The sequence below is a fragment of the Paramormyrops kingsleyae genome, chromosome 8, assembly GCF_048594095.1.
Source record: "Paramormyrops kingsleyae isolate MSU_618 chromosome 8, PKINGS_0.4, whole genome shotgun sequence".
NCBI lineage: Eukaryota > Metazoa > Chordata > Actinopteri > Osteoglossiformes > Mormyridae > Paramormyrops > Paramormyrops kingsleyae.
In genome coordinates this window covers 17681812-17702500 of record NC_132804.1, presented here as the reverse complement: position 1 = coordinate 17702500, position 20689 = coordinate 17681812, and the positions used below count along the sequence as shown (strand labels likewise).

The 20689-nt window shown below is 39.7% G+C and overlaps 1 protein-coding gene across 5 annotated transcripts in view; it reads left to right on the top strand.

The window, feature by feature from the left end:
• The window catches only part of LOC111854100 (uncharacterized), a 27251-nt gene extending 7052 nt beyond the window's left edge, over nucleotides 1-20199 (top strand). For 3 of the 5 annotated variants that reach the window (XM_072715361.1, XM_072715362.1, XM_072715363.1), the window contains exons 6-13: nucleotides 1525-1643; nucleotides 1728-1893; nucleotides 3977-4095; nucleotides 4198-4363; nucleotides 7754-7872; nucleotides 7951-8161; nucleotides 11363-11481; nucleotides 11581-14256. In XM_072715361.1, coding sequence (XP_072571462.1) covers nucleotides 1525-1643; nucleotides 1728-1893; nucleotides 3977-4095; nucleotides 4198-4363; nucleotides 7754-7872; nucleotides 7951-8161; nucleotides 11363-11481; nucleotides 11581-11781 — 1220 coding nt within the window. In that variant the 3' untranslated portion in view covers nucleotides 11782-14256. Of the gene's footprint in view, nucleotides 1-1524; nucleotides 1644-1727; nucleotides 1894-3976; nucleotides 4096-4197; nucleotides 4364-7753; nucleotides 7873-7950; nucleotides 8162-11362; nucleotides 11482-11580; nucleotides 14257-18601; nucleotides 18729-20064 lie in introns of those variants that run through there. The other 2 variants (XR_011992618.1, XM_072715364.1) reach the window with 2 other exon arrangements.
• Nucleotides 20200-20689: the final 490 nt, after the last annotated feature.

The window sequence follows — 20689 nt, the reverse complement described above, 5'->3', positions numbered from 1 at the left end:
TATATTTGTAGTGGGGATGTACCTTGTGTACAATGTAGTAGCTTTAAAAATGTTAAATATTTTCAAGGAAAATATTTGAAAGAAATGGTATGTAACATTATTAATAAATGGCATGAGGTCCAGCCCAGGTAGGTGGTTCTGGCAGGCTTCTGAAGTGCATCGCTCTTGATGTGCCTGGTTTTGAGTTGAGGTGAACATTGGGTAGGCTTGGTACTGACTTTTATATAAAATTGATTTAAGAGTAAATGGTAATATGAATTTTGTTTGTAAATGGAAACGCTACATTTGAAATTCAATGAGATTAATACTGAATGTGTGTCTCTATGTGGGGACTCTTCTCACTGTCTTTGCCCTTCTAGTTTTATTTAGAGATGCACCAATTGTGTTGACCAACCATTGGTATCGGCCAATACAGCAACAGTCGGCCATTGGTCGATGGTTAAAAATGAGCCTATATTTGCAGCTGATAATTCCCTTTAAAATGGTGACCTATATTGCTTTACACACCCGCCAACTAAACGGTTAGAAACGTATCTATTTTAGCGTTAGCGAAAACGACATTAAATGCAAAACATATAACATTGCTCTGCAAAAATTTCACAAGGAGAATCTACTAATAAACATTTCAACACAAAAAATTTGATTGCTCACCTTAAGGTCAGACAGTAAAGAGTATGAAGAGTTTATGAAAAAGCTACATACCAATAAGAAGGCTGCAGTTACACCCAAATAATGCTAGTCTGTCAGAAACTAGCAAAAGGAAAATCAGTGCACAGTGCAACATGAAGAGATATTACACTTGATGATCAGCCCTTCTTTTTTATGCTAAAAATGATGTATGCACTTATAAAATATAGTGCTCTGTAATTGTTGTATGCTAGAGTTGGTGTTTTCTTACCAAAAAATACTTTTTCGTAATTTTGGATGCCTTTATTTGGGTGTGAGTCATTTTAAACTTATTTAAGCAGAACCTCCCAATCAATCAGTATTGGAGTGAGTTTGCGGAATAATTGGCCAACAGTATCTGCCATAAATTTCCTTATTGGTGCATAATTAGTTTTTTTGTTATATATATATATATATATATATATATTTATATATAGTCAATTTGTTCAGCAGTCACGTGGTTATGGTTGAAAGCCAAAGCTTGCCATGCCTATGTCAGAAGTTGACTGCTGTTTTCACCTTCTATGACATTTGCATGTAAAAATCCAGGAATACCTCCACATCTGTCTCTTGTACCTGTCTTACCTCTACAGTCTTCCATGTACATTCCTAGGGCAAATCCCTGATCTGAAATTGTCTGTACCCATCACTGTAATATTTTTGTTCTTTATCAGAGTATTTATAAGGAAGTTTCCCTGTCATTGCAGTTGTACTGTCATCCCCAGGACTTCTTATCTATGCCTGGTCTCTGATTAACCCTTATTTGAAGCTCGTGTATGTTCAGATGTGTCATCGCCAACATTACATGTGGGAGCCCATATGATGAATGTATCATTAACAAAACGTATGTGTTTATAGGGGAGAAGCCGTTTGCCTGTGACATGTGTGACATGAGATTTATTCAGCGCTACCACCTGGAGAGACACAAGCGTGTTCACAGTGGGGAGAAGCCCTACCAGTGCGAGCGCTGTCAGCAGGTGAGAGACCGACAGCACACGCGTGTCACACGCTCCACACGTATCTCTCTGTCCTGCTCACACTTCTCCTTCACCTCCTCCTAGACCTTCTCGAGAACGGACCGGCTGCTCCGACATCGACGGCTTTGCGGGGGCCAGGGGGTCCCAGGGGTTGCCAAGGGGGAGAACCAGCCTTGTTGTGAGCAGAGATCGTACCCCCAAGAACCTCCTAACCCCACTGCTGCCTGGAGCTCCGTGCACCCCCCCTCAGGTCGCCTGGCAGTCTGAAAACCCTCCTCCTTACCTCCACCCTGGCTGGAAAAATGCAAAATCAAAAGCAAAAAACATCTTCAGCTTACAGTCAGAAGCTCGGTAGTCTCTCACCCTGGTGCAGATTGATTCTGCAGCTTCAGACACAGTGGTCTGGAGGACAGGCTGAGATTATTCTGTAATCACTCAGTTTGATTTAAATTGTTCTGTCTTTATTAACTGTTAGATTTTATTGGCTGTGCCTCTGACAATAGTTAAAGCTGCGAAAATGGGTTGGGTGGATTAGAGGCTACTGTATGTGTTATCAAAATATCAGTGATGAAGTGGGGTTTTATTTATAAATGGAGAACCCATGTAGGTGATTAAATCTGATTAAGTATCTGTAGTTAATGGGTGTTTTGATATTAAGATAGAAAACACTTCTCCAAAACATTTGGTAAAGAAAAATCTGTGAGGGGATCTGTCAGGCTGCTTAATATACAAATCCATGTTTTTTCTGGTTGCCAGTCAGAGAAACGGCAGCAATGGGGAAGTCAGGAGTCATGTTGATGTTGGCTGTTTGGTCTAAAGTTATGGTACTTCTGAAGAAAACACCAGTAGACAACAATGTGAAAACCTGATTGCTTGGGTCATTTTTTCAGCATTAAGCCATTTTGCAAGCATACTTATGCTCAGTAAATACCTGGAAAATATACTTGTTGCGTCACTGATAGCAATAAGGCCAGTTCAGGCTTGTGCGCAGTCAGCTTTCATAACGGTCAAAACTGCACTCAATGCTGCCATCTAGAGGATTTAATGATACATTTTAATTTGTTATAATTGAGCTTCCATTCCAGGCAAATAACTTCAGCTGTACATTTTATAAGATCCTATAGTACATGAGTGTTTCATATATTACACATTTGGATAGTTTTGAGGTTTGACCCTCTGACCATTTCAACTGGATGGTCACACTGGATAAAATAAGGAAGCAAGGAAAGACCAGTCAGTTGAGTTCATCTCTATATTTCTTTGCATTGTCAAAATTAATCTCAAGGATCTTATTTTTCTACTATATTTTTAAACACTGGAATAATGAAATCTGTCTAATAGATATTTTTTTTTTTTTTTTTTTTTTTTTACAGTCGTCAGCAAATAAGGCAGAATCCCTAAAATAATTATTCAGTGCATAAATCAGTGCTGACCCCTTGCATTTTTCAGTAATTTTAAATGAAACTTTTTAATCGCAAGGTTGGGGTGGGTAAAATACTTCATAAAATGATCGTTTTATACTGCTGTTCATTTTTATTGAATTGGTCTTGGTAGGAATAGTAGAAAACTACGTGTAGAGTAGCAATTGAAACGTAGACTCATTCTCTTAATAGCATTGCATGCAGAGTTTAACTAAAGTCTTATTAATTCTTTTAGGTAAACAGATTTGGGTGAAACATTTTCAGTTGCTATTATGATGACTATTGTTAAAAAAAGTAACATGTATCCGAAAGATCCGCTTAGTTACTTTTTAATGTAGTGAAGAGCAGGGCTTTCCTTATGATGAAATAAATGACTTTTTAAGAAGACTCTTCATCTCCCGTGTTTCTTCACTACATACAATGTACACCCTTGAGCCATGATTGACATGTGGTCGGTACACGAGTAGTTACAGCCCACAACAGGCCTCGCTTATGGTCGTTGGTGCGTGAATGCCACTGTGTGTTATAACACGAGAACAATTGACTGGTGGTATATTGTTCACCATATTTCTGTCAAATGGCCAGGTTATGTGTAAAGCACCACAAATGAATGCTTATTAGTAAATGAGCAGGGCTATGAACAAATAAGAGATGCTAAAACTGACTAAAATTAGGATTTACTAAGAGTTTTCTGAGCTGCTGTACTATTTCCCATGAACAATTAAGTCCTGAAAGGGATGCACACTGAGACAGGAAATGTCTCTGAATTTGGGGGATCTGGCTGATTTTCTAATTAGCCTCATTAATATTATCAAAAAAGTGAATTATGACTCAGATGTTCATGGCCCTGCAAGTGTGAGGTCATGGGACGAGGGTTTTACTCGATGATAATGTAGTGTCCTGTGTTTTTAGGGGACAAGCCGTTCGCGTGTGACATTTGTGACATGCGGTTCACCCAGCGCTACCACCTGGGGAGACACAAGAGAATCCACAGTGGGGAGAAGCCCTACCAGTGTGAGCGCTGTCAGCAGGTGAGAGACCGACAGCACACGCGTGTCACACGCATGTCACACGCTCCACACGTGTCCCCCTGTCCCGCCTCACTGTCCTGTTCACGCCCCTCCTCCTCTCAGACCTTCTCGAGAACGGACCGGCTGCTGCGACATCGACGCCTTTGCGGGGGCCAGGGGGTCCCGGGGGCTGCCAAGGCGGCGACCCAGCCGTGCTACGAGCCAAGACCGTACCCCCAGCAACCTCCTAACCCCACTGTTTCCTGGAGCACCCTGCACCCCCCTTCAGGTCGCCTGCCGGTCTGACAGTCATCCTCCTTACCTCCACCCTGGAAAAACACAACAAGTGTAAAAAAAAATAAAAGCTAATAAAAAAACCTTTGGCACACATTAGGAGCTCAGTGGCACCACACCCTGGTGCAGATTGATACTGCAGCTTCAGTCATGAGTGTGAAAAAGACTGAGATAATTTTTTATTTTTATTTTTGGCCACCTAGTTTCATGCATTAAATGGTGGATTATTCTGTATTTAGTTTTTTTTTTTTTTTTTTTTAACACAAAAGTCTGTTATTCCTTATCCCTTAATTTTATTGCTTTGCTTTTTGTGGAAATGGAGAAAAACTGATTGGTTTCGGTTAGTTGTGTGTAATAACACCATGTTAGTGAAAAGTGGAATTTGGAAATGCATCCATTAAAAACAACAGATAACCAAATGGAATAAGAAACATAACTAAGAATGGATATTTTTAAATGGAAAAAATTAGGGAAAAAAAACCCCAAGGTGTGGTTTCTTAGAAGAAAGTTTAAACTGTTTACATACTGAAACAGTGAAGATTTGTTGGTGGCCAGTCATTATAACAGTAACTAGTAATGGAGGAGTCCTGATGACCTGCATGGTTTCTGGTCTGTTGTTAATGTTCTTAGTGTGGAGGGAACTCCAGTATAGAAACAATAATGAATCACTCAGGATGGCACTCAGTCAGGCAGCTTTAGTAGTTTTGTCTGTTTATTGACTAATATTCACTCTTCATAAATACCAGCGAAATGATGAAACCTCGTGGTCTTTACAACTGGCTGAAATTTTGGGACTGGATTTCTTATTGGGTTACCTAGTATAAACCTTCCAGTTGGAAGTACAGCCATGGAGAGCCAGTTCTACATATTCCTGGAGGATAGAACGTGAGACGTTGTCACTGGCGCGTGTCTAATTCCGCCTCAGGCAGATGCTGCTGTGTGGGGCACTGATGCGCACTAGATCAAGGATGATTATGGTGAAGGAAGATACTCATGAACACCTCTGACTCACTATACAAAGTGACCGGGATGTCCTGCTCTCAGGACATTAGCCGACCCATAGCTGTCAGAATTGTCCACGTTTGTAGACCTTTAAAGTCCAGCCGCGGCTCTCAGATATACATTGTTATGCTTTAAACTGTTGTAATGGAGTCTTTATAAGGCAGGAAGATGGATCGCAAAGATGTGTATTCATGGCTTCCTTAGATTGACTCTTGGATTTTGTGATTATTTTTGTGATTAGTTGAAAGTTTCTGTCACTTGTAAAATAATTGATTTCACTCTGAACTGTTTATTGTTTATATGCACTGTGATCTACATTTTTCCAGTCCCAGTTTGCGTCTTCATATCTCAGTCTGGTTACTGCTTTTTGGATGCTTGTGCAGACTGGTACTGTTGTCTAAGTTACTGGTGGATGCCGCTTCCTCAGTATTACAGAGATGCCCTCGGCCCCGTTGGTGGTTATCTTGGTGGGTGATTCCTGTCATGAGAACATGTAGGCGTGTGGGTATGTGATGCCACACTAGTGTCACCAGGTGTGACCCACTGTGGAGACACTGCTGCCAGGTCACCATTAAAGGTCACCCATTGTGCTACTTTGTATCAGATCTTATGGAAATTGTGCCCAGCTTATTGAGCAAAGAGTTTTTCAGATTTCAGAGGCAAGGCGAAGGCTGGGTAGATGGGAGGTCCTCTCTGTATCTTTGTATAATAGGATTGCACGGTATCCAATTGTTATTATATGACGCATACTCCATAATCACCAGGTCTTTAGATACCGGGAGAAACATTCGTCCGGATGCAGGCTTTTCGGTACTATCCGGACGTTTACTTATGCCAGACCACCGTACCACAAGATCTCCTATTTTAAAAGATGTTGTGGTTGTTGATCTGTCCCTTTCTTCGCCGCCACTTCAGTGCTCATCACTACCATGATTTACCAAAACAGTAGCACGTGGCACTCCGCTAAACCAAATTTAATAAGCATAAGGTTATGCCACATTTATACAGATGATTAAATATGCTGCTCATTAATATTTTAGACATATTACTATTCTGCTTACCAAATTGCGGGCATAAGTAAATGTCCATATAGTACAGAAACGCCGGCGTTTGGACACATTTTGCTCGTTATCTAAAGCCCTGGTGATTGTGCCATATAATCACGGTATCGTGCATCCCTACTGCATTATGATAATTCTGTTAATGAACCTCAAGGACCTTGTGTTTTTTAAGTATATTTTTAACACTGGAGTTCTAAAACAGATAGATGTAATCTCTCTTTAAGCTGTTTTAGTTTTTAGCCAAAATACGAGTCTTTTTTAAAAAAAAACTTATAAACAAGCATCTAGTATAATAATCAGTATTGTATTGAAAACTTAAATTGGTTAGTAATTTAAGATTTTTTTTTCTTGTTGGGGTTGGATGGCTAGTTGGGGGGGGATATAGTACCTCAGAAAATGGCCATTTTTACTGCTGTTCTTCCTTTTTACTGAATAGGTCTTGGTAGGAATAGTAAAAACGACATTCAGGATAGTATTTAAAGCTTAGTGTTTTCCATATTAATAGTATTGCATGCAGAGTTTGACTAAATAGATCGCATTAATTTTTTGTTTAATTAAAAAGACTTGGTGAAACCTTTTCAATTGCTATCATGATGATTATTGTTAAAAATGGTAACAATACATGTATCCTAAAGATCCGCTTAGTTACTTTTTAATGTAGTGAAGAGCAGGGCTTTCCTTATGATGAAATAAATGACTTTTTAAGAAGACTCTTCATCTCCCGTGTTTCTTCACTAAATACAATGTACACCCTTGAACCATGATGGAGGTGTGACTGGTACACAAAAGCTCCGTTACTGCCACAGGCCTTGTTAGTATACTTATGGTCGTTTGCGTATAATCACTGGTGTGCATTATAGTGTAAGAACAATCATACATTTTCATGTATATTTGCCTGTAGTAAGTTATGACTGTATGAGCACAAAAAATAAACAGGTGGTTAAATTATTCAGAACCATTTTCAGTATATTAAAAATACCATATATCCAATATCAAAAGCCGTAATTTACTTTAACTGCCATATGACTTTTATAAAAATGTAAAAAACAAAGTGGAATTCAGGAAGAAATCAGGATAACAACTGAGAGAGGTTCTGAAACATTATCAAAATTAGGTTGTAATGGTGCCACATTCATTAAGTCTGTGTTTTTTTTATTAAAATTAGTCAAATATAAATTTTGTATGTGTCACTAAACTGAAATGGAGGAACTTACATTTAATCAGACTCAAGACTCAGAACATTTATGCAGCACAATCAGTTTTGTTTGGTAAGTTTCTGCTGTCAAAGACCTATATTACAATGTAGTGTCCTGTGTTTTTAGGGGACAAGCCGTTCGCGTGTGACATTTGTGACATGCGGTTCACCCAGCGCTACCACCTGGGGAGACACAAGAGAATCCACAGTGGGGAGAAGCCCTACCAGTGTGAGCGCTGTCAGCAGGTGAGAGACCGACAGCACACGCGTGTCACACGCTCCACGCGTGTCCCCCTGTCCCCTCTCACTGTCCTGTTCTGTCAGACCTTCTCGAGAACGGACCGGCTGCTGCGACATCGACGGCTTTGCGGGGGCCAGGGGGTCCCAGTCGTCCCAGTAGTCCCAGTGGTGCCAGTGGTCCCAGGAGTTCCAGCAGCCCCCAAGGCGGCGACCCAGCCGTGCTACGAGCCGAGACCGTATCCCCAGCAACCTCCTAACCCCACTGTTTCCTGGAGCACCCTGCACCCCCCCTCAGGTCACCTGCCTCTCTGAAAACCCTCCTCAGTACCTCAGTCCTGGAAAAGCATCACATGCGAAATCATCAGCATGTTTAGAAGCTCTGTGGTGCCACATTCTGATATAGATTCACACTGCAGCTTCAGTCTTGAGTGACAGTCAGAAAGTGTATTTTTTTCTTTCATTTTGTATTGGAATAGACTAGTATTTTCTATCCTCTTTCACCAACGTTTGTCTCCGGGCTTGTGCTCTCAGTTGCCGGCAGTGAGCTTGTATCTACGAGGCTTCAGGGCAGCTGATATTTCCTTCCTGACCTCTATTACTCCATCATCTTTTCTACTTTACGAATCACCTGTTGCTGTGTCCTGTGATTAAGGGGCCTGTAGGAGGAGCCAGATAAAGCTGCATGCTGATGCAGTCCCGGTGTGAATGGTGCAGTCCAGGTGTGAATGGTGCAGTCCCGGTGTGAATGGTGCAGTCCAGATGTGAATGGTGCAGTCCAGATGTGAATGGTGCAGTCCAGATGTGAATGGTGCAGTCCCGGTGTGAATGGTGCAGTCCCGGTGTGAATGATGGTGAGGGATAAAGTACTACATCTTTGCATGAGGAAAATGCCTATTCAGTTGATGCACTATTTAAAGGTACCAGTTTTAGCTTATATTTGTAGTTTGTGCTTTTATTTGGTGCAGGAATGAAGTGGCTGTAGTGACCTTGTGGTGGATTTATGTGGAAGTTAATGAATCAGAAAAAAATTGATATGAGTATTTTGAATACAATGACACATCACATCTAAAAATATAAGAATTTGGGGCAAAAATAATTTATTTGGTATTTGTCAGTGTTAAAGGGGGGGTTGTGTGTGGCTCCGTGGAATAGGATAGGTCTGAGATCAGAAGGTCGCTAGTTCCATTCCCAGAACCAGCAGAAGGATTTCACTGTTGAACCTTTGAGCAGGTTAACCCCAGTTGCTTCACAGACTCTGGCCCTGCTTTCTCAAAGATCATACAGTGCCTTGGATAAATAAACAAATAAAATGTAAGTGAAAAGTTTCATTTAGAAAACCAAATTTCGGGAGCGCCCATGAAAACTGTGCTGAATGACATGAACAAACTTAAAGTGACGATTCAGTATTTGAGCTGAAGTTGAACTTTAGTAGACCTAATAATAACACTGTAGTTTTTTTTAAAATTCATTAACTACTCAGGGCATGACATAAGCAATTAGCTGTTATAGCACCTTTTTGGACAGATACTAGTGCTCAGAATTAAGTAGGAAAATGGCAAATCTTGTCTTTAGACACACATATTATAGTGTGACTATATAGTGTGTGTGTTCTGAGACTTAACTCTGGTTTTTTAAACTGAATTTTCTAAAACTCACCTTCAAAGTTAATACAAAACTGTCCCTAACATTTCAGGGAAATTCTCTGTTTACCTTGTTTGCAACCTTTGTTGCTCTTATCTTTCAGCAGCTGGTATAGTTTAGATTTATTAACTATTTGGCTCCACAGAAACCTTTTTGATTGGTCACTTTTGCTGCTGTTTGGTTTTTATTGGCCAAAACCCTCTTGTTTTGCTACCACTTACTTGCCTACCTATGCTGATTTGTGTTATATGTCATTTTTTTGTATTGTAGAATATATTATGTGCTTTTTTGCTTTAAATAGTTATGTGTAATGTACTGCATCGATTTTTTAAAACATTTTTTTCTTCTAGTTATTTCACAGTCTTTGTGATCTTCATATCCTAACCAGAAGCATTTACTGATTAGCATACTGATATATTAGCTGAGCATAGAAAACAAGCCCCAGTTGGCTTTGGCTGACTTGCAGGGTTTCCTTGCATGAGATGCAGGATTATATGTGATGCTGCTGGGTGATTTAAGAGCTTTACTGTCTTACAGCAGCAAACCATGGACTGTGATGAAGATTCCTTGTTGCATTTCCATATCTTAATGAAATTGCTGATTGATGCTGGATTTGTTTGCTTACTGTAGTGGTTTAGTCAGTGAGCTCATCTTATTGACGGGAGTGAGAAGGATGGAGAAAGTCTGGCTAGTCCTGGGGGGTCCTTGCTGCATCCTTTATGTCACTTTATTGTTATATTCACATTCGAGTCAGCAGAACGACCTCATTCTAAGTAGTTTTTTAACTATAACAAATTGAAAGTGTTTTTTCGAATAACTATTTTTTCAGCTGTTAGCTATAAATGAGTTAGTTTGTGTTTATTTCTTGTGTCAGAATTTAGATGATTTTAGTGGTTCTATTAGTTTTTTTGTTTTTTTCTCGACGTTTTTTGGGGGGGGCAGTGCCTCAGGAAACGCCAGAATTTGTAATGCTGTCCGTCTCCTTTTTTAATTAAAAGGTCGTGGTAGGAATTCAGCTTGGTAGGCTTCTGTTTAAGATTGCTCTTTCTCATATTAATAGTACTACATGCATATGTGGACATAAATCTGGCTAATTAGGCCGTATTCTTCCTGTAAGTAAAATAATTGAATTCAGTTTTTGCCGTTGTATTTGGTATTGTTAAAACAGGCGTAATTATGTGTACCTTTCAATCAAATATGATAAGCTTTTCACACCATAAAATGTGTTGCCCATGTAATGAAATAAATATCTTAGGCTGAATTGCCTTGTTTCATGTCTGAGCACAATGAACATCCTTAAGTTATTATGGAGCAGAGGATGCACAAGTTTATCGTAAACTGTGTAGCGTGTGTTTTGTGTTAGTTGTGTTCCTGAGATACCTACTTCGTATTTTGCTGTGTAAAGTGATGGCAATTCACCTCAGGGAGATGGTTTTTACAAGTGAGTTTAGCTTTAATTGGTTTTGTTCATGGGATTTTAAGGACCACAAACGTTTTACTGTGCTAGTAAACAAAGATTGCCAGCAAATAAATGGGTGTTTTTTGCACTGGTGTACTGTGCTTTCCATCATTTAGTACATGGAGTTAAACTGGTGCAGTTAAATATATATCAGATGTGAGTATCTGCACTTGGCAAGCTTCCTTGAATCTGACCTAATGGTTTTTATTTTATTAATGTCAATAGAAATGTACATATTGGTGTGGTTCATGCTTCCTTATATCAACTGTCACAAACTACATAAGTTATGAAATTACAGCTCTGACTGTAAGGTTTCATGGTGACTGTGGCACAATGAATATTCATGGTTTCTGCTGTCAAAGACCTATATTACAATGTACTGTCCTGTGTTTTTAGGGGACAAGCCGTTCGCGTGTGACATTTGTGACATGCGGTTCACCCAGCGCTACCACCTGGGGAGACACAAGAGAATCCACAGTGGGGAGAAGCCCTACCAGTGTGAGCGCTGTCAGCAGGTGAGAGACCGACAGCACACGCGTGTCACATGCGTGTCACATGCTCCACACGTGTCCCCCTGTCCCCTCTCACTGTCCTGTTCACGCTCTTTCTCTCAGACCTTCTCGAGAACGGACCGGCTGCTGCGACACCGACGGCTTTGCGGGGGCCAGGGGGTCCCGGGGGTCCCTGGAATCCCAGCTGCCCCCAAGGCGGCGGCCCAGCCGTGTTACGAGCCCAGGCCGTACCCCCAGGAGCCCCCAAACCCCGCTGTGGCCTGGAGCGCCCTGCATCTTCTGTCTGGTCGCCTGCCGATCTGACCGTCCTTCTCTCCAGCAGACCTCCACCCCAGGAAGACACAGCGAGCAAACGCGTACAGGCAGAAGGCCGCCATTCCCTGATCCATGTTGATATTGCAGCTTTAGTCAAGTTTGTGTTTGTGCTGAAACTATGTAATATTACTATTATTATTTTAATATTAGTTATGTTTTAAAAAGATAAGTTTCACCCTAGTTGACAACGCCTCGTTTTTTACCAAGAGACTGAGTGCGGTTAATAGACGGTCTTCCTGTTTGTACCCCTGCCAGCCCCTCCCCCTTCCTGTTTGTACCCCTGCCAGCCCTGCCCCCTTCCTGTTTGTACCCCTGCCAGCCCCTCCCCCTTCCTGTTTGTACCCCTGTCAGCCCTGCCCCCCTTTCCACATCTGTGCCATGCAGATAGGAGGAGATAGGAGGAGTCTCACCTTCACTTACCAGTTACTCACAGGTGCCTCTCAGATGTGAGTATCTGCCAGGAGTAGGCAGTCATGCAGTACCTCCTGGCCCAACTCTCTCCCTCCCTTGGCAGGATGATATGAATTTGATTTGTTGCTATGGGCTCCATGTCGCGATCAGTCACTGACAGTCTAGATCTGAACTGCGATTTGGTCTCCAGAAGTTTTCTATATACCTGTTTTAAAAACCTTTGAGTACCTAATAATTTAATGATTATGATGGTACTGGAAAAAAATATTATGTAAGAGGTAACTATCTAATAATTGTGGCTCTGTTGAAAGTTAAACTACTACAAACATAGGCTAAAAAGGATATTTTGACAAAATAGCACATCGCTTTTAAAAAAGTAACCAGACATGAGTCAGGTGAAAATGACAAATAATCTTTGGTCATGGGAACATCATGAAACTGCAGCATACATCATAACTGATGACCCAGACCATGATACAGAAGGTGATTTCTTTTTTTTATAAACACATATATCTGTTCATTAAATAACAAGAAAATGACAAAGTTTTGTGGCATTCAGAATTATATACACTTTTAACATCTGTCCATTGTTTAACACAAACATTGCCATTGTAACTGAAAACTTGTAGTTGGGTTTTTACTTCTCCAAAGTAACACTTCAGAGCTGGAGTGGTCTTAGTCCTTTGGTGTGTCAGTCTTTGTGTAGTAATACCTTGGACATGACTGACACTCTTGTTGTGGTAGGAGGAACCTGAATTGGGACATTGTATTTCACTGTATGCAAGAGACAGACCTTCAGAATCACATAGCTCTCTTATCACTCACAGATACTTTGCTTACACCTCAGATTTCTGTAATTATGTATTTAAAGTAGAAACATGGTGAAATCTGAGAGTGGATTGTGTATTATGGGTATGAGTTCCATGGTCTGTAATGTATAATATTCTAATCCCACTTTGCGTCTTCATATCTCAGTCTGGTTACTGCTTTTTGGATGCTTGTGCAGACTGGTATTGTTGTCTAAGTTACTGGTGGATGCCGCTTCCTCAGTATTACAGAGATGCCCTCGGCCCCGTTGGTGGTTATCTTGGTGGGTGATTCCTGTCATGAGAACATGTAGGCGTGTGGGTATGTGATGCCACACTAGTGTCACCAGGTGTGACCCACTGTGGAGACACTGCTGCCAGGTCACCATTAAAGGTCACCCATTGTGCTACTTTGTATCAGATCTTATGGAAATCGAGCCCAGCTTAATGAGCAATGAGGTTTTCAGATTGAAGGTCATGCAAACGACAAGGGAGAGAGGCAAGGCGAAGGCTTGGTAGATGTATCCTTGTATAATGATAATTCTGTTAACGAACCTCAAGAACTATGGTTTTCTAGTCTATTTTTAAACACTGGAGTATAAAAACAGTTCAATATTGGGTGTATTCATTTCTTTATAGACCGTTATTTTTTGTCTTAAGAAAATGAAATCTTTTTGTTTTTTTAATGATAAATGAGTGACCAGTACTTGGATATTAGTATTGTGTTAGTAATTTAAGGTTTAAATTGAGTTCTGTTGGCTGGGATGAAAGGTTGGGGGGGGGGATATAGTACCTCAGAAAATGGTAGTTTTCATACTGCTTTCCTTCCTCATTTTTAGCAAATGGGTTTTGGTAGGAATTGTAGAAAGCAAATACAATAGTCCTGCAGATAATAGGTAGTGTGTTTTTTTTGTTATTCATAGTATTGCATGCAGAGTTTTGCTAAATAGATATTAATTCTTTGATTTAGTAAAGAAGGATTTGGGTAAAACTTTTTTATTGTTATCATGGTAATTGTTAAAACAGATAAAATAATATGTACTCTCTTAAGACCCACATTTATGTTTTATGGAGTGAAGAACAGAGTTTCCCTTATAATAAAATTAATTACTTTTTAAGACTTTATTTGCATTTTTCATCACTAAACACAATGTACAGCCTTGTTCCTCTTGTTCGCTCTGAGAAGAACCTGCACCAAAGAACACTTACTTTGTTTTCATAATAAAATGGTAATTTTCTCATTTAATTTGCGGGTGTTTATCTGTCTAACAGTTTCCAGTTAGCATTCTGTCTAGTTTTACACCATATTTTTGCTGTATTTGTAGCACCAACAATATTAACAATCATAATTTGTTTTATGTAAGTACTGGCAAAATGTTTATTGATTAATTGTAGACAATAAGGAATATAAATGACATATAAATGTCTTGATGTCGATCATGTAGTCAAATTTATATGAAAAAAAAGCGGGTCATATTTTCTTCAGGATCAAGGGCATAAGAGAGACACAACTTATTTAAATACACCGGTCTGTGTATTGGGGGGATGAGCAAAGCCAAATTAAATACTGGGGGATACATGCCCCCGATCCCCGCTGGTTCCGAGGCCCCTGTACAGGATGCATTCAGACACATAGAATGTCATTCAGGAGTAAATAGAACTAACAATTTAGTAGAGTTGTTGAGTAAAAGTGCTTTTCTGGTTTGTACTGAGAACTATATTCCTCAGGACAGCTGTCAAACTCTTCCAGTAGTCTGCATGAATTGAAAAATATCACTAATCCATTTCACAAGATGATGTAAGAATACATCAAATTGAAGAAAGACCTGCATTCCACTCTGAAAAGTATAAAACTTGGCTCACTGGAGAAACTGTAGTACATTTTTAATTGTAGTCATGCTACCATAAATTGTACTAGAATGGTGGATTTGTGAAGATATGCCTGCTCAAAGTTGCCCAAATTGTGTCAGACTTTCACCTGGTTAACTTCGCAGTTAACTGTATAAACTGCACTGAATGGCCATTATAGGGCTTCCTTACCATAACGTGCTGCTGGCAGGTGAAGTTCTTTCTACTTAAAGGTGTCAGTTTGTCATCAGATATTGTTAATCTTGAATTACACCAGTAATTACATTATAATAAGCACCATTAATGTTATGCAATCGTGAGGGCAGCCTGTATTGGAGAAACCATTGATACATTGTAAAACAAACATCATTTGTAGGTGATTTATGATCAAACTATTTGTGCATTCAGAATATATCTTGCTACATAAAAGAGTGAGAAAGACCGTTAAAGGTGTCACTAATGTGTTATTACCCTACTTCACATATATTTCCCTGGCTTGGCTAGCATACTGGATTGCGTCCAAAGTGGCCGGTTATTAACTTAAATGATTCTGACAGCCCTGGTCTATATCAAATGAGAAATGAGAAAGCTTGCTCCGCTAGAGGGAGTACTTCAGTGTAGTAAAAAGAAAAATCCTTCTTTAAACCACTTAAACATATCTTGAAAGGAGCACTTAAAATAAAGGAATAATCATCATTCATCTTGTAGCACGTTTTGCTAATAATTTTCATTTGTTTTATTCATAAAGTAGCAGAATACACTTAGATTACACAAAAAATAAAGATGTAAAAATGTAGTAGCCTACAGATATATCTGCAGTTGTGTTTCAACATGAGTTATCAACAGGACTAAATGATTTAATGATTACAAGACAGTGCAATGATTTATGTCTGTTCGCTACAGTATTCACTAATTACCTACATCTCCAACGCTTCATCCCACATCAGTCAATTCGCAGGAAAACAGGGAAAACCCTGATTATCTTAACACATCCCCAACTCCACCCTAGACATGGTGAAATGATGATCCGATCAAATTAAAGATCAAAACAAATATTTAGTTTTCAACGTATGGTAAATAGGAACACTTAACAACAAGCATGACGGTATTTAGTACATGAAGCTGAATATTAAGTAAAAGATTACCACTATAATCGTAAAGTTTAAAAAAAAAATAAAGGATTTTTTTTTTATTTTTAATCGTTTTATTCCACAGTTCACTAAATTCTCATATCCTCGCTAGATGCCTGTTTCTGGAAAAATACATGTATGCACAACGTAATCTCCGCCCTGACTATTACGCGTATAAATAACTTACGTAAGGCCAGGCCTAGTAGCGAGCCGTGCAATGCGACGATCCCGCACATACTTTCTCTAAATTTATTTTATTCTCTAAGCACGTTATTGTAAGTGGTAGCTTATTATCAAGAAGTCGTGGCTTAAATGTATATCGAAAAAGAAAGAAGAAAATAGAGCATGTAGGCCGCTGGTGCCTGACAGTTTTACCGTTTAGGCACTTTAATAAAACTAAGTCGACGCATGGAGCAAGAATCCGCAGATAACAGCAGGGAAATCAAAGAACTCGTCCAGCCCCCCATCCCACCCCCTTATTGATCGTAACGAAATCAAAGGTGGGGAGTGCAATGAGATCAGACCCGCAGACTGGAGTGGTTAAATTGCACCTCCAGGGAACACGGGGTCTAAACCTGGCTATTGCGCTGATTTACTACGCCTTAGAGGTTCGGTGCACTTAAAGTGTCATTTTAAGAGAAGAAAAAGCTGCGAGGCCTGAGGAGGAGAAATCAATGTTCCACCACAGTCATCTCCGATGCTTAGTCTCCATGAGTTTATCTGCTCTTATCTTCTCCGATCTCCTGGTCCAGACGTACGCTGCTCAGTCTTAAAGCGGTTTGAGAAACGCATAATTCATTCTCCGCACAATCAATTTTTAGGCGGACTTGTAAATAAAGTTAATTTATAATATCTGTCATTCGAGCGGAAGTCGTGTGCCCCAAAGGATGTTTATTGCTGCCAAGTGCCCCACGTGTGTCGTGAGGGGTCTGGCCGCCGGGTACTGGATATTTAGCGCCGGTACTTGTGTCTCACTCCGCAGATAAATCCTTTACGGCTCGTCAAGAGATCATATCAGACCGCAGAGTAGAAATGGAGTATGGAAATATTTATTCAATAATACTACACTGTGAACTGACATTGAGAAAAGTCAGAGGAAACCCTGGGATCTCATTCCTCCCCTGCCTTGACGTGCGCGGGCAGTCCGCCTCATCACTGCACGGCTTCCTATGAACGCATTGCGCACAAAGTTAAAGTAAAGCGCATCTTCAGGTTGCCCTGATTGCATCTGCTCTATAAAAACGCCCCACATCAGAAATTCAAGACCAGTCAGCTTTAATTACAATTCATTGAGCGCGACTTGTCTTTTTACTTGTTTTTGGTGAACCCAAATGTCGCACACTGGCATTGATTTTTCTCAGCAATATAAATCGTCCTTTTCTCCAACCAGAAGATGCGCTCTTTTCAACGTTTAATTGAGAGATACATCAGGCTCTAGTTCAATACTCCATTTTATCTACGTCAAGGGTCCACCGCTCCCTTAATTAACGGTGATATTTAGGAAAGGGGATGTATGACCCGATGTGTGAGGGACCCTCGGTAGCATCGCGAACCCTCTGTCTTATCAAAGGCTTACACGATGAGATACATCCATACATACGTCATCTTCTAATCGTTTATCCGTTCCAGTTTTCAAACAATATATCCAGATTTCTCTGTATTAAACGTATGTAAATAAAATGCTCGGTATACGCGTGTTAAAGATAAAGCTTGTGAAGTTTAAGTTTAACAAACACAATTTTAAAACTGTATGTATTTTTGTACACATGTTGGCAAACTTATTTAACATTACGCCAGTTACATTGTCAACAAATATAGGTGATTCTACCGACTGTTCTGCCAGAATGGTACTTATGTGTATCTGTAGACAAATACAATAATTACTGCCAGAGATGTTTATTAATTAATATGAATGATTAATCAAAATGTTACAACTACCCGTGCTTAGCAGATAACAACATGCTATTTTGGACAAAAAGAAAAATACTAGTAGGTCCATATCAATTAAAGTCAAACAGCTATTTCAATCACTTCATTTAATATCAAAGTATATTATATCCATTACTCTCTTATTCAATAATTACTCTTGTATTGATTTCATTTGGGATTAATAGCCATTTTGTAAGATAATACTGATAACAATTCCACTGTGATGAGTCTTCTGAGGTCTAGTTTAATGAAAACATATAAATTCTAGACATATTCTCGAGACAAAATTCCCAAAGCAATATTTTTTAATGCTGTATTATGAAATAAAGAAAGTGTTTCGCACATGAGACTAAGGGCCTCGGCAGGGTCGGGCAGGGGGCAGCCATTTTGGATCCTCCCCCCTGACTGCTGCAGCTGGCTTACAGACAAAATGGCTTACAGTGGAGCGAATTCAGACATGTTTTGTGCACTGCTTCTTACAGCTTTTAGGCAGATAGGGTTTCTATGTCTGTGCAGTCTCAAACTGCTTAAATTATATGTGAATAAGGCAAATAAAGAGCTCACTGTTTTTTTTCCCCCCCACATGGTCTGGTTAGAGATGTTATGTAAGGAGACTGAATTTTCTTTGTTCTGTCCTCAGTGAGAGTTACTGAATCCTTTCATTTTCCTTCACTCTTTCTCCAGAGCCTAAAAGAAAACAGAAGACGCAGCCAGAATATACAGTGCAGATCAAGGAAGAAAAATACAATGAAAAATGTTTCACACAGCAAAAAAGAATTGTATATATTACCAAAAATGTGTTTCTTCTAAGGTTAGTAAATTCACTTATATTCATAAAATTCTTTTAAAATAATCAATATAATTAATACATTTATTATATTTTACACAGATTGTTTAAGATGTTGCAGGGGCTAGGGTAAATATTCCTTATTAGACTGCATCTGCGATGCAGGCTTAATTGACAAACTGCTGCATGTTCTAACGGTACCAGCAAGGGCTTCTAGCCTTCACTCTGCCCTCCTTACACTTCCAGATTCACATGGTGACGTGCTAGTAACCAGAGCAACAACAAACCAATATTGTCTCTAGTATGCGGGAATCAATATGGGACAGCAGATATAAGATTCAATGTGAATGTATTTACGAAAAAACAGATAATCTACCAAGATACAGGAACCGTTTGACAGATGTGGCGCAGCTCTGATAATTATTTTTTCTCATTCACAAATTTCATCTTCTTAGTGCCTAAAACAAGCAGAATGGCCTACAGTCACACTTTAAAACTACTCCATGTCTTATTTGATTTTTAAATATCAAACTGTAATAACCAAGAAAATCCACCAATTCAGGTACTAAGGATGTACACCTCAGACACACGGGAGACATTAAACTGTGTTTTGCCATCAATGCACAACAGAAGTGCAGTTATAGCACAACTTGTCTTCCAGGGCCCATTGAGTGGAGAAAAAAGGCATCATCCCTCGTGATGTTTAGCAACAGAGTTACCCCATAAAGTTTGTTCTGAGAAAAAAATCCCGCTGACAGTTCTGATGACATGGTGTGTTTTTTTTCTTTTTCAAAAAAGTTGGGTCCAAAACAAACCTTCAACCTGGCAAGGCGCCAATAATCTTCTGTCCCTTAGACAACACACACGTCTCATTCAGGATTAGTCAGTCGTCTGTTATGAAATTGGGTTTCATTATACCACCAGTGAAGTTTATTCAACTAAACAAAGGCTGGGGAGACATGATGCAGCACTGATGTTCGGAATGGCAGGAGATCCGCAAAGGGACGGTGCACAGGAGTGTAAGTGCCACCAAGTAATTATGGGATGTCCATTCAATAGGACAAGTCTTATTCCTGACCCAAAAGGTTTTAAGCAGTGTCTCTGCCAAATCACTGTGCTACACAGGTAAAACATTTTTCAAGTACAAAAACAATATGAGAGAATATTTTTATGAAGCTGTTTTTGAAGCCTCTGGGAGTGACCATCAGGTCAGCGGACCTGGCAGACAGACAGGGCAACCTGTGCAAGAAGAAGCATGAGACTGGACAGGAAACCAGTGTGCAAAACGAAATCGGGCAGCACAGTCCTGCTGCTGAAACCCATGTGTAAAAAGTCACACTTTTTTTCTGTGGTATTACAGAGACATTGGCTAGAGGCTGGGAACAGGGAGCATGTCAACCACAGCCTCACTGGGGAGAATCCATACTTGCTGCTGGAGAAGAACGTAACCTTCCACGAAGATGCAAAAGCTAATATCCACCACCTTACAGTACAGAGCATACACAGTTGTGCAGCTTGTTTGCCATTTAAATTTCAGTTTTGTAGCACAATCATAGAAAATCAGGCTTTTACACTACTTTCAAGAAGGATATGGAGAGTTAGAGAAATATTCTATACTGAAAATATATACTTCTTGTATAAATGACCACAATTTCAAATGGGAGTCCTGCTTTAACCTAGATTACTATCAGGAATTATGTTCCCATGGTTATTAGTGTTTTCATGGTCTGTGATAATGTGCATTTTATCCAGCTGCCTTTTTCAGAACTCCCTTGGGCATGCTCTCCCCTGGGACATCTGTAAATCATTATGCGAAAAATCTGAACACAAATGCTACAGGAAACAACCAAACTGCACACAGTACACCAAATGTGAGCTGAGGTATTTCTGCAATCTCTAACTAGATGTGACTTAGGAGCAGATTCATTAAATTTTGAACAATGTATATGTAGTTCAAAAATACTTTCAGATATGCACATAGAATC